The sequence below is a fragment of the Molossus molossus genome, unplaced genomic scaffold (genome assembly GCF_014108415.1).
Source record: "Molossus molossus isolate mMolMol1 unplaced genomic scaffold, mMolMol1.p scaffold_m16_p_4, whole genome shotgun sequence".
Taxonomy (NCBI): Eukaryota; Metazoa; Chordata; class Mammalia; order Chiroptera; family Molossidae; genus Molossus; species Molossus molossus.
Window position 1 is genome coordinate 80,388,155 of NW_023425377.1, and position 16,764 is coordinate 80,404,918.

Here is a 16,764-nt window from a genome sequence, read left to right on the forward strand (position 1 = left end):
GGATGACCTCAGGACATAAGCCTGTGCAGGCTCCGTGAGGGGCTGGACTAGAAGCAGCTCTTTGACTAGAAAGCCAAAGTCTTATACTACCAGAAAAATCACCAGAAATAAAACAGTCTCTCCGTACCTCAGCTGCCCCAGGCCACGCCCACCCCCCCAATCCTGTACTTGGGTCATCTTGGCCTTGGATGGCTCTACCTCATCCAGTTTCTGCTGGAAGAGCCTCTTTATTTCTTCTTTCTGGGCCTGGCAGTGACCGAACAGCTGCCGTGCGGCACCCAGTAACCGGGCATTCTTCTCCTGCAGGGGACAGAGAGCTGGTGAATGTGAGGCCAACCCACACCATCCCTTCCCTTAAACAGGCTCAAAGGAGACGCGCTGATGTGACATATCTCAGCCCATCTCACTGATGAAGAGCACTGTCTGTTCCATGAAGTGCAAGAGCTACCACCTCTCTATGTTCAGATATGGCAATGCATGCATACATTGGGGACACTGGCTGGTCGTCCTTCTGGGACTTTATTAGAAGGTAGCAGCAATTCAGTGGCTATTTGAGTTACTAACTGGGGGTGACAGACACCTCTCTGTGCGGGCAGCAGCAGACCCTCTAAGCAGGGACAAAGGGATGTAACAGGAAGCAGGGCATGTTCTGGGTGGGCCGGGGCTGTCAGAGGCCAGCAGGCTGGAGGCTTGCTCGGCTCACTCCTCCACAGAGCACTGGGAACATAGAAGCAGACGCCCCTCACCTTCTCCTGGTCCAGCAGCTGCTGCAGGCTGGCCTTGTACTGAGGGGTCTTCGTGTACGCCAGGAACTGCAGGTACTGAATCTTGAAGGACTCTAGGAGAGCCAGGGACAAAGTCTCAATGCAGAAGCCACCTGGCTGAGGCTGAAGGCTACAGTGGTGGTGGTAGTGGTGGTTGGGGTGGGGACACTCGTATTTATCTGGGAGCTCCCCCAGCCCTGTCATCAGATGCTGTTGAATATCACTTGTCACTCTGCTGGTACCTTTGGTCCCCATGCTGCCTCGTCATCACTCCCACCCTCCCTGCACCTAGGGCTAGTGCCCCCCTTGAGCCCTTTGCAGCTCCTGCCATCACCACCAACATTTTCTTTCTCCCCAAGTCTGCCAATTTTCCCAGTAAACACACGCTGTTGACGTCGAACTGGGGAAACTGATGGCTCCCATATTTGAAGGGATTTCCTTCATCCAGTTTTTAAAGAGATGAGAGGCCTCTTGGTTGAGCCCTACAAGACGAGCAGGTGCTCAGCTCAGACAGGACCTGCTCCCTCACAGCCCCATCTCACCCCTGAGAGGCCCTTCCCGTACTCTAATAAACACTTGGGCTGGGTTACCCTCTGTGGAGCTGCCCTGAACACTGCGGAGGACTGAGCAGCATCCCTACCCCCCACCCAAACAGAAGTACCCCCAGTGTGACAACCACAGATGTCCCCAGACATGGCCCAGTATCCCCTGAAGAAAAGAACCTCAGCCTAAGACAACCACACAAGCCTTGCTGGCCTGAAAGCCTGGGTGCCACCTGGCAGGGTTGACCCTGAGCCCGCGGGACTCTAGTGTGGTCCGCCTGCTGCAGGTATCCCAGGGGGCTCGCCAGAGATGCCGAACCTTGGAGCCCTTCCTCATAGAGCTGTTAAGTTGGAATCCACACATGAACCCACAGCATTTGGGTGCTGGCTCACCTAGCAGCTTCTGCAGTGCAGGTGGGGTGGGTGCCAGCAATAGCTGGTCAGGGGGGTGCCGCTGCACACTGGGAGGTAGCTGATAAAATGGGCTGTGAGGTGACTTGTATGCATCTGTGGGAGACAGCAACATTCACGTGTCAATACTGACTGCATGCCCTCCCAGGGAATTCCAGATTGTCCTATGGAACTTTTCCAACTTTTTTAAACAGAATACTCAACATAGCTCCTATAGTCCAAAGCCATGACCAGACACTGCATCTCAGCAGTCCTAGAAGCCGAGACAATGTCCTCATAATCTAAGAAATTTCTGTGAGCAGTGTCACTTCTGCCATAGCTGCCGACGTTATCAAAGCCCTGGCTAGCAGAATGTGACAGGAAAACCCCCACCAGGACTTGCTCTTGGCAGACTATCGGGGTGAAGCAAGGTCCAGGTTAACCCTGAGGACATCCTGAGGTGCCCTCAGGAGCATGACCCATACAGCCTGAGCAGCATGCAAGAGGGGCCCTAGGGAGGGCTCTGAGGCCTGGCTCACCTTGTGGTGAGGACACCGCCGTCTGGGACACAGTCTGGGCGTGTAGCAGGTCCAGTGCAGTAGGGTTCTTCTTGGGCTTACGCTCAGGGTTCGCAGTGCTCATCTTCTTGGGACGTCCACGCTTCCGGCCAGCTAGCTTCCGGCCCTTCTTATTCAGCTTCTTCTTCCGAGCTTTGGAGGGGGATGGCTTCTTGATAGCGGTCGACGCGGCTTTCTCTTCTTCAGCACCAGAATCCTAGTGGACAGGGGCCAATGAGAGAGCAACGCCCTCCCATCCTTCCCTCTGTTAGTAATGAGCCCACAACACAGGCTCTAGGAGTGACTGAACAGAGGCACCCCACACCTCAGGGACCCCCTCCCTCCTCCAGCTCGGTGACCAGTACCAACGAACATGTGTACTGACCAGCACTACCTCTCTGGTTGGAAGAGCCCCTCCCTCTACAAGGGCAAGACAGCCAGGGACTGTAACCACTGACAGATGCACAGGGCCCTGATCCCAGATGCAGGGTGCTTACCACAGAGGTGTCTGCAGGCACAGCAGCCTTGCTCTCGGGCACCTTCGTGGGGGTGGTCGTATTACTCTTATTTTCTCGCTGCTGCCGGCGCCGAGCTGCCTCTTGTTCCTCCTGAAAACCAAGTGTTGGATGTGTCTCCCAAAGTGTCAATGTGTCCCCAAAAGTGCAGGCATGACCCAAAAGTGCTAATATGTCCCCAAAAGTGTTGGCATTGTTGGAGCTACCAAGGTGGGCTACCTGGCCCAGCTCTGCTCATGTCAACTCTTCTGCCCACTGAATAGAGGAGGAAACTGAGGCACAGAGAAGCCCGTGAGCTGTCCCTGGCCCTTATCCAGCCCCAAGCCATGTGTGTGTCTACTGTGTGGGTGAGGCCACACCCAGACCTCTTGATCAGAAACCTGCGGCTTTCTGACCTGTGTATGACACGTGTGAAGAAATAAAATCAAAGACAAAAAGGCTCTGGGTGCAGGACAAAGAAGCTGCCTAACAGTACTCTCTCCTCTCTAGGATTATGAGGGCCCCACACTGAAGTACATCTGCTAAGTGAGGGTTACTGGAAAGGCTGTGGGAAAAGAAAAGAGGATGGTGCGTGCTGGCTGGCTTAGCTTGTTCTCTGTGCTAGGGGGTGGGGCAGGCAACCTCATTAACACCCAGTTATGGCAGAAATGACATGGGTCTCTAGGCAATGGGGGATTCTTCCTGCTCAGATGCTTGTCTGAGTCTCAAGAAGCACAGACATTTGGACAGACGTACTCTGAGGTCTAGGGGAGATGGGTTTAAGGACTGGGCATTGCAGGTACACTGGGACCGGCAGCAGAACCACCATGTCAGAGTCCAGGCCACTCTCCTCTAGCAAGCATGGCACTCAGCTTAGAAGCAGCTGTCTGTTTACAGAGAGGAATATCTTGAGTTCCAGACGTGGTGGGTCAGTGTGCTGAGAGCAGTTCCCTCAATCCCACATTCTGCACACTTCACCAAGCTACCACAACATTGTTCAAAGGTTGAAATGCACTCAGTCTAGTTCCCAAAAGACTGCTGACAGAAAGTGTGGCCTTGCGGAAACATGACCTCCATCCCCAAAGCAGCACTCTCCGTCTACCACTCGGGAGGTTCCATCAAACTCATCAAGTAACATCAAACTGTGATGTTCAGTGAGGGGAACACATACTTACCCTGAGTTTCGGATTTTTCAGACTAGAAAAATAGTTTTCAAGCTAAAAATAAAAAAGGAAAGGAAAAAATCTTATTAGACAATAGGCTCAAACCCCATTAGGACAAGAGCAACACCTGAGACACGCCAACATGAGATTTTCTTGGAACTGTCATAGGGATGCACCTCTGCCCAAAGACCCACCCTGAAAGCAGGCTCCCACTCTCAGGGGCCGTGCAGACCTGCAGGGCTGTCTCACATGAAGTGAGCTAGATGGGAACCAGGCTGGAGGGTTCAGGGATTCCCTGGACACCAGAAGCCTCTGACACTGAGGCCAAGCCCATTATCGTCACATCATTCAGGACAATGTCTGACTCATACAAGGACTAGGAGCAAAGAGGGAAGACAAAGAGTTCCTGGCTCCCAATTGTGATGTGGGACAATAGTGTCACAGATCATCCAGGGAGAATGCTGTGGGGGCAGGGGCAAGGGGAGAGGGAGGAGGCTTTCCAGGAGGGCCTGGGCTTCATCCATGGAGACACTTACTATGGTGCGGTCGATGGTGTGTAGGTAGTAGGAGACGGGCTTCCCCGTCCACGACACTGAGCCCTTCAGGGGCGAGAGCTCCACGACGCGCATGATGGTGCCGATGTCTGCAACGACGGGCACAGGTTAGGGCCTTGTGCACCCGGGGGAATGACTCGGGCGAGGCAGGAAGGGAGCAGAACCGCGCGCCCTCATCACGTGAGGCCGTCCCACTCGCCAGGCCGGCGAGGTGCCTGGATATCAGCACGCTGGCAGGTCAGAGAGGCGCACGGCGTGCACAATGATCCCTGCTAACCCAGGTGCTTGTCCAAGGAAAACGGCAACGAGCCTGACTGGGTGGGATGGAAAAGCACTTGAGGACCATTTGGAAAGAACACGGCTACTAAGATGCCCAGCACCCGAGAAATTATGACCCCAAGGCCAGGTGCCACAGAGCAACATGGCTCTTTCTTCCCCAGGAGGCCAGAGGTCCAGCTCCTCCTGCTGAAGGCTTCTGCACCTGGAGCCCATCACACACACCGGCCATTTGCCCCTCAGGCCAATCAGACGTAAAATCAAAGCAGTTTGCAAACCACTGAGTCTTTATAACCTCGTGTCAAATGTGTGAGGTCTCAACCTGGGTGGTTCTGTCCCCAAGGGACACCGGGCAATGTCTAGGGACATCTGTGGTGGTCAAGATGGGGGTGTTCCTGGCATCAAGTGGGTTTCAAGAAAGCCCCCAAAGAGATGACCTGGCACAATAGTGTCACAGTGCCAAGGAGGGGCCCTATATGTGTCAGATGCTTAACATTATATATATTAAGAATTTAGCAACATAAGAGTTTCTTACCACTCAAGTTTCTACTGTTTATTCTGAAGTTCAGAGGTGCAAAGGGCTTCGAGGACACAATTCTGCCACCTGAAACACAAGAGCTGATTATTGCCATTCGTGGAGAAAACAGTCATAAACACACTAACGGAAGGATGATGGAAGTTAGAACATGAGAGGGTAAGCTATAAAGGAAGAAACGAGCATACTGTGTACATAAGCAGCCAGGGATCATGAGTGCTCTCCGTTTCCTACAAGTAAAAGCAAAACTAAGGTACACTGAGGGGTGACCTACTAAAGACTTTCCTGTAGAAACTTGACCATAGATGCCAACCTCTGACTCAGTAACCCCCACCTGCGTAGATGCATGTCCCATATCGAATCTGGGAGGCACCAGCAGCCCTTATGACCACCCAGACTTGTGTCATGTCAGGAACTGCTGCACAGAAAACAGTTATTACGCTAACCATGTTAGTGTGGTTGTTCCACAGAGGAATGGACTGTCACACCTGCCACGGGGAGCATATGTGAGTGGTGCTGCTCATGTTATGATTATGACAATGTTCCGCAGGGACTGAAGAAAACACCAAAGTTAAGATGTTAATGCTAAACTTTGCAGTGCCAGAAAAAAGAGCCAAATATAAAAGTAAAAGAAAATGTTTCCTGGAAATAGGAAAAGTCAGGATAAATCCACTTAAGGCACACACACACATGCACATGCACACCCATACACATGAACACAGCCCCATAACACCCCAGTTAGGGGAGCTCCCCAGTGCAAGACTGCTCCTGAGCACCACCCCCATTAGGAAGAAAAGATGATGGGTCCCAGGACCAGGGTAGTGCAGGGTCAGGAAGGAGCCTTGTTATGCCAGGGAATCAGCAGGAGCTGTAGACCTTGCAGGGTATTCAGTCACAGGAGCATCTAAGAGTGTGGGATACAATGAAATAAAACCCAGGGGTCCACAGACCATTCTCATCAGGAATATGCCATCTTGCAAAGCTCACATGACAAGTAGTGCATGAGGGGAATTCTGAGGGCAAGTCACTACAGAACAACAGATCACTGGTGACTAGAGGGCATAGCAGGCAATCCTGCCCCTGAGCCGGCCCTGTGTGAAAACCAGGCAGTGAGACCTGCAGGAAATGAAGCTCAGAGGGGCAAGGTCAAGTTCACCACAAGGGCTCAGTCCAAACAGATGACATCCCATAGGACAACAAGTCCAGATACTACATGGACATCATCAAAAAAGATAGAGGAACCATTTACTAACAAAACCCTGTAACAGCCCAAGCCTGAAGGCCACTCATGACTAGGAAAAAACAGAAGAGGTGCTCCAGATCACTGGGAATGTTCAAGGTGGGGTGGGACCCAAAGGCCACAAGAATTGCAGTCCTCTCCTTGGGGAATGCAGGTGGTGAAGGAAGGGCCTGAAGGCTCAGGAGACAAGGTGTGTGCAGGGTGCAGTGGACAGTGGCTGCTCACTCTTACAAATAATTTAAAATAACCATGCACACACATGCATGCTCACCTGTACAGAAACAGGCACATACATGCTCATACACGCACATAAAACTGGCAGTGCTGAAGGCAGATGAAAGCTATCTGGGTCTATGACTTTACTCCTCCCCCACCCAGATCGGGGCTGGGCTGCTATCTAACCTGGATGGAAGAAAGGGAGGCTGAGGGAAGCAGTAGGGTGGTTCTGGCCAGGTAGAGGCGGTTCTAAATAGGAAAGGCCCAGAAAATGCAGAAGGGCCTGGGCTGGATATCCCAGTGCTCTCAGTGTCCCCAGGTTAGGACCGCCAGACAAACAGGGATGCCAGGTAAGTCTAAATTTCAGACACACACAATATTCCTTTAGTAAAAGCTGGGGCATCCGTGCACTAAGAAGCTATTTGTTGTCTATGGGAAATTCACATTTAAACGGATAGCCTGTATATTACTTGCTAATTTGGCCACCCACCCCAAGTCCCTCAGGCTGGCTGAATAGTTGTGGGGAAATCAAGTCTATTCCACTCCAAACACAAAGATGGGAGGCACCTGTCCTGGTACCTCAGGACAGAGTCAAGGCATCCCCACTGCCTGAGGCCTCTTTCAATTGGGCCTGAAATGAATGGACATGAAAACTTAGAAGAATTCCCATACCTATGATCTGTGTCAAATCTAGCCAGACTGAGTGGGTGGTGGCTCGAGAAGTATGGTCAACGCGGCAGCCACATAAAGATGGGGTTAAGGGGTAGGTACGTTACCTTCCTTCATGTTTGCAAATCGCTCCTTCAGCTGGTGATCCACCTCAGGACCAAAGGCAAAGTTATTCACAAATATAACACTGCAAAATAATATTCCAGTTGAGTAAAATGAAGGTTCCATCTTCACATGTGTATACAGCGCCAATGTATATGACGCCTACCGCATCCACTGACAGCTCCATTGTGAGGCCTCCCTAGGCTCTGCCTGAACTACTTCCACCCAACTCAGGGAACAGGCTCTGGAGCCCACAGGTCCCAAATATGTTACTAACATAGAACAACTAAGAAACATCCATGACCATCACATTGCTGGACATTTCTGGGCTGGGACGCAGGCAGCATAACTGGGGGCAGGGTTGTGAGGATAATCAAAGACTCAGGAAGATAGCATGACAGTCCAGCAGCATCTGAATGTGACCCCCAAGGGCCCTTGGAACCAGAAGCAAGCGTCTTCCAAGGGAGAATGCAACTCAGCCTGTCTCACTTGTTTAAACGTTCTCTAGCACCAGATGACCAAAGGAACTTCGGTCTGCAGATGCCTGCTGGGACGGTTGAGAAGACTGCTGCTCCTGCTGGGAACAAGGAGGTGTTCCCCTGCCTGCTCCTTCATCTAACTAATCTGGCCCTTGCCCACTTAGAGGAACTTTCTGAATGGCTAAGTGCTAAAAACATCTGTGTAGCTGGTTCCCATGAAGACACAAAGACAAGACAGACAGTTTCATACTTAGAGGCACGTGGCTTTCCTCTCTGCTGTAGTGCCTCCACATTAAAACTGGGCCACGGACAGAACTGCAGAGAGGGGATCACTTCCTCTTTTGAACATGACAGAAGATGGAGTGAGCTGCCATCCCCACGCTGCTTGTTTTAATTAAGTCTCAATAGCTTTAAAATCAAGAAATCTCAACCCTCACAGCAAGCAGATGAAGGAACTGTAACAGAAGACCTGATATGTGCAAGAATAGGCACTGACAGCAAGAGCAGAGTGGCAGGAAGGACACTGAAGGTGTAAATAAAGGCCAGCACCCTCTTCCTGTTCAGTCAGGCAGAGAGAAACAGAGAAGACATTGAGATTTAAAGTGGGATGGGGGCACCCCAGATGCCAATGGGCAGAGCATGGTGAGGACAGATGAGCTGAGCCAGGCCATAGTCCTACTCGGGATCGAGCTTGGGAAGGCTGGACGTCAGAGTCTCAAGGTGACCAAGGTGGTGAGAGGGCAGAACCAGAAAGGCCCCTGGGGACCGCCAACTGAAGACAGAGGCTACAGACACTTCTGCCCTCTCATATTCAGACCAGAGGAAACCAGAAAACTAACTGAGGTAGGGGCCAGCCTTGAAAACAAAAGCATTGGTGAGGAGGGGACACCCTTGATAGAAAGCTGAGTACCGGGGGGATATCCAGAGGATGCAAGCAGAGCCCGGCCTTGGGGCCTTGACACAGTCTCCAAACACTAGGCTCTGTTCATAGGAAGAAGAGACTGAAGGGCAGAGCCCGCAGGACTACCGCAGGCCAGGTGGACAAAGGGCAGAAGAGGTCCAGAGAGCAGTGTGCTCTCAGGAAACTCTCACATTTCTGTGATGACTGGAAGACAGGACACCACAGCCTGGGTGTTGCTTGGTGAGCATGAGGTTCTCCCCACTGCACTCAGACCCTGCTCAGCCCACCACAACAGCAGCATAGCCCCAGACCCTGTTCAATGAGGACATCCATGGAGTTATCATGATTCTCTCAAGAAAATGGGGAGAACCTGGCTGTTGGGGGACAGGGGGTTCACAAGCACAAAAGGGGGGCATTTCTATGAAAGAGCAATGCCTAGTTCCTATTTGCCTCAAAAAATTGCACAGTGGGGGACATGGGGCAACCTACAGTAGGTGGGCCCAGGACAGGGAGGGAGGGACAAGATAGCAAGTCAGACTGAAAGCCTGCGATCCACACCGGCAAGGCCAGCTCACAACTTCCCAGGAAGAGCACTGTAGAGAGCACAATGTGGCCTCACAGTCATCGAGGTGCTGGCCACCTCCAGCTGATTCACACAAGACTCACACTCTGACCTTCCCTCCTGCTTACCCAGGGAGGCCCATCGAATCTGCAGCTCGCTAGACCTGAGGGGCAGAGCACAGCAATCCAACCTTGCATATCTGAGCCCTGGCCTGAGGCCAGTGGAAGGACAAAGGGAAAATAACAAGAGAGAGTGCAGGGAAGAACTGAAACACAGCTACAGGAGCTGGTGGACATGGAGGTCACACGTCAAGCCCTCAGGCTGAAGGGCCTGCTGGAGCTGGGAGGGTTCTGGGATGGCCTCTCTTCCAAGGACCATGCAGGCAGACCTGCCAGCAAGCTCAGGGTGTTTCCAGACAGGACAGGTGGCTCACGACCATGCTACACTCAACCCATAAGGAGTGCAGAGAAATGCCTCCCCTTACCAGGCACAGAGCACAGTGTCCAAGTGCAGACATGATGAGAGCTGAGCTCAGGGCCAAGATCTCTGGGCAGCTTTCCCTCCCTGGTTGCAAAAGCAGGAAAGGGCCTTCCTGACAGGCAGCTAGGGGCCGGCCACACTGGCCCTGGGCTGGTCATTGACCACCTGCCCTGCTCACAGTCCTGAGAGTGACCCTTGGCAGCCTGAACCAGAAGGGAAAGGACAGGAAGAGAAGTTATGACTGCCTCTGCCATCCAGCTCTGCTTCGGAAAAGGCAGCCATGCCTGACAGCCAAGCCTGCCACACAGGGACTTGCGAAAGCGAGATCCTCCCTGGGGGTGCCCTGCCCAGCCAGGCCCCAGCGCTGTCCTCATGGTGGCGTGAGTGGTGACTCCCAAGCCTGCCATACCTTGTGTTAGCGATCCGTTCTCTCCACTCCTCTGAGAGGAAATCGCCTCTTTCCAGCTGAAAGAAAGAAAACAGGGACAGGGCTCATCACGGGTTTCGCTTGGCCCCTGAGCCAGCCCCCACCTGCCGAGGATCAGATGAAATGAGCACAAAGTCACTAAAGAGGGCAGAAAGTGAGGTAAGACCAAGGCATGGCCGCCGGGACTCCACAGGGAAGAGGAGACAGTCAGGGGGATAAACTGAGACTATACACTGCAGTGTGGGTCACCATGAACCACCAGAGTGGGTACCCTGACTAGTGCTAGAGCGCCCACCCCAGGGAGCTAACGCATAGAGCAATGAAGACATTAGAGAAATATGCTTGAAAGTCACTATGCTGTGTTCACTCAGGGACAGCAGGGGGCGCACCAATACATGGCCTGCAGAGCCAAGGAAGGTCATTGCCCCACCAGCTGGGCTATTCTGGACAGAGGGTGGGTTGGAAAGTGATACAAGAAACTTGCACTGGGCACTCAGGGAAGTGTCCAGGACAGAGACCACTGACCACGAGAAAGGGCTGCATGTCGAGTTGGCATAGGCTAGGCTTCTTACTCTGACATGGAACACATCTGTACTGTGGCTCTCTGACCTGCTATTCCTTAGAACAGTGCCTTCTGGACCTGTAAAACCGGCTCCCAGTACTTTTTAAATAAATTTTTATTCCCTTCACCTGAGGATATCTTTCCACTGCTTCTCAGACAGAGTGGAAAGGAGGAAGGGAACAAAGGAAGGAGGGAGAAGGGAGAGAAAATATTGATGTGAGAGTCACATCGATTGGTTGCCTCCGCATGATCCCAACCAGGGCTGGGGATAGAATCTGCAACTCAGGTACATGCCCTTGACCGAGAATCAAACCCACAACCCTTCGGTTCACAGGCCAACGCTCTAACAGCTGAACCAAAAGGGCCAGGGTCTCAGCACTACTTTTATTAGCCCACTAATGTCATTCTGCCTCAAGGAAAAAGACTGTCCAAGAGGAAACAGTTCTTAATAACTGAACTGTCCAGAGCTGTAACATTTACCAAACCAAGAAAATTGATCTTGTAATTATTCAAAGGCTATCATCATCACTCCACGTTGTCTATGCAAGACAACAAGAAAAATGTCCACACAAAAACCTGTATTTGGACATCCAAAATAGCACGATTCACAGCAGAACCAAAGTGGGAACAACCCAAACGCCCATCCATGGATGGACAGATAAACACAAGTGACCTATCCATACACTGGAGTATTACTCAGCCATGAAAAGAAGTGAAGCACTGATACTCGCTACAATGTGGATGAACCTGACATGATACACAGTAAGAGAATCTAGACCCAAAAGACCACCAAATGTGTGATTCCATTCATGTGAAACGTCCAGAATAAGCAAATCCAGAGAGACAGGAAGTAGGTTAGTGGTTGTAATGGGCTAGGGGTGACTGCTGATAGGCCCTCATCTATACCACAAGTGCTGTGAGGTGACCAGAAATTCCTTCTCCTCGAGAAGACAGCAGGAGCCTGATGGGCACTGCATCGCTCTCTGGATAGGACAGAAGGAAGACCCTAAGCAGAGTGTCCTATGAGTGTTACTGTCACAATGCAGTGAGACCATGTGCTCAGGGCAGGAGTAGCTGCAAATTCTATGTCCTTCAGGGCACATATGGAAACCACACAGGATATCTTGTGACATGATGCATGTGATGTGACGGCACAGGGCATGAGGAAGTGACCCATTCTAAAACACTCAGGTGCACCCTGGCTGGTTTGGTTCAGCAGTTAGAGCGCCGGCCGGCAGTCCAGAGAGACCCAGGTTCGGTTCCCACTAAGGGCACCTACCTCGATTGCAGTTTGTCCCCGGCCCTGGTTGGGTTGTGTGGGTGGCAACCACTCGATGTGTCTCTCTCACGTCAATGTTTCTCTCTCTCTCCCTCCCTCCCACTCTATCTGAACAAAAAATGGGAAAATGTCCTTGGGTGAGAATAAAAAAAAAAAAATTAAAACACTCAGGTGCTGTGTAAGGGCCTGCCCACATCTTCTCCCCCACCTGAGGAACCTTGGAATCTGCCATCTGCCACTGATAGCCATGAACAGCCCAGACAGGACATAGGGGAGTGATTCGAGGCCAAAGTCCTCACTGGTGCTGTGCAAGACAGCTCCCAGAAAAGGCCTAACATCTATCTTCTGTCTAATCTCTGTATAAACCACAACCATGAGGATGTCTACCTACTTTGTCCTAGGGTCTTCCTGCAAATCCCCAAACCTGGGGGTGGTCCTGAGGACCCTGACACAGATAATTTTAGGCTAGGCTCCTCCTGGCATGGCCTAATTCATCCTGGAGACTCCCTTGTCTAGGCCATAGTTTCAAGACACAGCATCACTGCTCATTTTGCCTCTGCTTGCCAGGCCCCACCGCTCTTGGGTTGTGACCATCTGAGGAGTGACTGGCTGAGCAGGTTCTGTGTCACTGAGGCCAATGTGCCCGAGTTAACTCCAGCCAGAAAGATGTATACGTTCCCCTACAAAAACCTGTGACTGGCCCCAATATCACGGAGTTCTCTTATTTCTCCCATCTGTGGAAACATGCATGAGGGGAAAGAGAGATGGGAAGAGCTCCCGGCATACATATCATCCTTTCCATGGGAAAACAAAATTTGCTCGTGTTCCAAGCTAGCAGGCAGGTCCAGAGTCTGACTCAGGCAGGGTGATCACACCCCTGTCCCAGCCAGCTCTGCTTCAACACAGACATCCTCCTGGGAGCCACCACCCACACCTGTACGAAACTCACATGCTCTCAACATCCAGGAAAAAGAGCATGGCTTGTGTGAAGCATCCACTCCAATGGGGAGACCAAGGCAGGCCCCACTCAAAGCCAGGTGAGTGAGAGCCACTGAGAGGAGGCCCTAGGCTTTGTCATTCTGCCAACCTGCCCCAAAGCAGTCACAGATCTACAGACAATGCCCAGCTGAACTGTCTGACTCCCACAGACTCAACCCAGAGGCGGGCCAGAGTAAAGCTGTGCCAGTGCCTCCAGAATGCATGTAGCTCCAGATGACTTTCCTAAAGACAAAGCAGCCAACATTCCAGTACTCGACAACTCTGCACCTTCTGCCTCTCAGCAGCATCAGGCTGTCCTAATGTGGACAAGCCTGAACGGAGCAGCTCTTACCCAGGTGGAGGACCCGAGACACTTCCTGTAGAGGCATCTGTCCCCAGGGGCACAGGCAGGTCCACAGCTACTGGGCACCTTTCCCACACAGCACTTCCATAAGACTGCAGCTGCTTAAGGTGCCACACACTGAGTGAAACCTGGGTGCTAGGCCCATCATCATGAGCCAAGAACACATGGTCAGGTTGTGAGCAGACAACTGAGGTGCTGTGGAGGCTCCAGACATCAGCCTGAGCAGAGAGCTGGACAAAGCATCTCCCAGGTGGAGGGAGTGCCCTGAGGTATGAGAGATAAGCAGACAGAAGCCAAATGGAAAGAGGGGATAGGGCTCCAACAAAAGAAGAAATATGAATGGGCAGGAAGGTTCTGGACACCTGGCAACTGCTGGGATACAGGACAGGGAGGGTCAGGGGCAGAGGCTGGCCTTGCCTGGCTAGGCGGTGCCTCTGCAGGTGGAGAGGGAAACAGAGGAGGAGAAGGGCCACCAGGGATCCTTGGCCCTGAGAAGCAGACTCTGGGGCCTAGAGAAGTACACTGGGCTATTTTTAGGCTCCTGTTGGCTTTGTTCCTCTGCAATTCTTAAGTAACAGGAGGCAGGACTCCGCTTGCCAACCCGGCGCCTGGTCAAAGCCACAGAAAGCTGCTGGGAGGTCTCTCAAGACCCAGGACTCACGTTCCTGCCAAATCCAGGCATCTAGCAATCAGGCAGACTCTACTAGACCCTCTTGGAGCAGGGCTACATGCAACAGAATGAGCTCTGGAAGCAGGAGAGAGGACCCCAAAGGCACAGATGACTGCTCAGCCTGCAGCCAGCTTATTCCAGACCCCAGCAAGGCTGGAACCAAGTGTCCTTTTAGTCAAATTCTGTTCCCTGCCACTTCGCAGAGGCCACGTGGAGTTAAGGAGCACCCTAATCTCCACAAGACCAAAAGAATGACATGGTTTCCATGCAGGGAGCCCCTCTTCTGTGCCCAAATATGCAGCACAATGTTCAGATGCATCACTGACCCTCAAACACCCACAGACCTAGGCTCTACCTCTTGATGGTGACAGAAGGAGGAAGAAGGAAGGAGAAATGATGTGCCTAGGGCACAACCCCACCCCCAGCCTCCTCCAAACTGTACTCCAAACAGAGTGCTGAAAGCCAGACATGGATTGATCAGGGCTATTTTGGGAACCTGATCAATAAAATTTCTTATACTGTGTGTCTGGAACTGTTGGACTCACTCGCCAGAAGCAAAAAGCATTCTTTTGAACTCAAAAACCTGTGTTTTGGCTCTGGCTGGTGTTGCCAAGTGGTTAGAGCGTCGGCCCATGCCTGTCAAGGGTACGTACCTGGGTTGCAGGTTCAATCCCTGGCCCTGTCAGGGCACCTGCAAGAGGCGACCAACTGATGTGTCTTTCTCACACTGATACTTCTATCTCTCTCTCCCTTCCTCTCTCTCTAAAAAATCAATAAAACATATTAAAAAAAAAAAAACAAATAAACAAAAACCCTGTGTTTTAAGAGAGTCATTAAGCCCTGGCCGGTTTGGCTCAGCGGTTAGAGCGTCGGCCTGCGGTCCCGAGAGACCCGGGTTCGGTTCCCGCTAAGGGCATGTGCCTCGGTTGCAGTTTGTCCCCGGCCCTGGTTGGTCGTGCGGGTGGCAGCCACTCGATGTGTCCCTTTCACATCGATGTTTCTCTCTCTCTCTCCCCCTCTCTCCCCCTCCCACTCTACCTGAACAAAAAATGGAAAAATGTCCCCAGGTGAGGATAAAAAAAAAAAAAAAAAAAGAGAGTCGTTAAGTCTTAGAAAAATGGTTACCCATGTGGAATTCTCAGCCAGTGGATACAAAAACTAGGAGGGAAAAAGTTTCCTGGGAATAAGAAGCAGTTGAACTTACTGCCCAATCAGCCTGCAGGACAAATGCCAGAGAACTTTAGATGTAGGAGGAACAGGAGAGGTCAAAGAATATGATTCCTCACCTTTCACTGTGCAAAGAAAATTCTGGAAGACATTCCACCAAGAAAAAAGGAAGGAGAACTAGGCCCACACTCTAAATGTGCAAGTCCTAGTCCAGGAAAAGCATAATAGCATAGGAGGGAGCACTTTCAAACTCACTATATGAGGTGAATATCACCCAACGCCAAAATCAAAGACTTATATATAAGAAAAAAACATAGATGCAAAAATCTTCAACAAGACAAGAGCACACACAAAAAACAAACAACGTTTAAGAATACACACCACGAGCCAGTGGGATTTACCCTGGGTATGGACAGTCAGCTCAATGAACCTCCATCATGTCAGTGGGCCACAATGACAAAAACCACATGATTCTATCAACAGATGCAGAAAATGCATTTAGCAAAATCCAACACCTTTTCATGATAATGAATCTCAGCAAAATAGGAATAGAGGGGACCTCTGTCAACCTGAGAAAGAACATCCACAAAATACCTACAGCAAGCGTCAATCCATAGTGAGAAACTTGAAGTTTTCTAGCTAAGATTGCAAACAAGGTAGGATGCCTCCTCACCCCCGCTTTTCAACACCATACTGGAAGTCCTAGCTAATACAATGAGAAAATAAAAGCAAATGCAAGGTGTACAGATTGGAAAAGAAGAGATAAAACGGTCTGTTCGCAGATGACATGATCCTCTATGCAGAAAATCTGAAAGAATTAACAAAAAAACCAAAACTAATACTCAATTATAGCAAGATTACAGGATAAAGGTATTATTATATATTAATATACAATATGTAAAGGTCAGTTGGTTTCTTATAAACCAGCAACAAACAAACAGAATTTAAAATTAAAACAACAATACCATTTATTATCAGCATCACAACAAAAGGAGAAAAATAGGTATTAATCTAACAAAATATGTACAAGATCTATAGGAAGAAAACTACAAAACTCTGATGAAAGAAGTCAAAGAACTAGGTGAATGGAGAAATAGTCAATGTTCATGAATGGGAAGAATCAATATTGTCAAGATGTCAGTTCTTACAGATTCAATGCAATCCCACTTAGAATCTCAGCAAATTATTGTGTGGATATTGACACACTGATTCTAAAGTCTACATGGAGACAAAAGGTTCAGAATAGGCAACACAATATTGAAGAAGAACAAAATTAGAGGATGATGCTATCTGACTTCAAAACTCACTCTAAAGCTGCAGTAATCAAGACAGCATGCACTAATGACAGAACAGACACATAGATCAATGGAATAGAACAGAGAGCCCAGAAACA

At 50.7% G+C, this 16,764-nt stretch overlaps 1 protein-coding gene across 1 annotated transcript in view; it reads right to left on the bottom strand.

The window, feature by feature from the left end:
- DOT1L (DOT1 like histone lysine methyltransferase) overlaps nt 1-16,764 on the bottom strand; it is a 63,140-nt gene that overhangs the window by 15,607 nt on the left and 30,769 nt on the right. Inside the window, exons 8-17 of the mRNA XM_036281622.1 lie at nt 10,334-10,389; nt 7,508-7,587; nt 5,276-5,344; nt 4,447-4,553; nt 3,923-3,964; nt 2,751-2,861; nt 2,236-2,470; nt 1,700-1,813; nt 747-838; nt 199-300 (exon numbers count right to left, since the gene is read on the bottom strand). Of these exons, the coding sequence (XP_036137515.1) occupies nt 199-300; nt 747-838; nt 1,700-1,813; nt 2,236-2,470; nt 2,751-2,861; nt 3,923-3,964; nt 4,447-4,553; nt 5,276-5,344; nt 7,508-7,587; nt 10,334-10,389 (1,008 nt within the window). The remainder of the gene's footprint in view (nt 1-198; nt 301-746; nt 839-1,699; nt 1,814-2,235; nt 2,471-2,750; nt 2,862-3,922; nt 3,965-4,446; nt 4,554-5,275; nt 5,345-7,507; nt 7,588-10,333; nt 10,390-16,764) is intronic.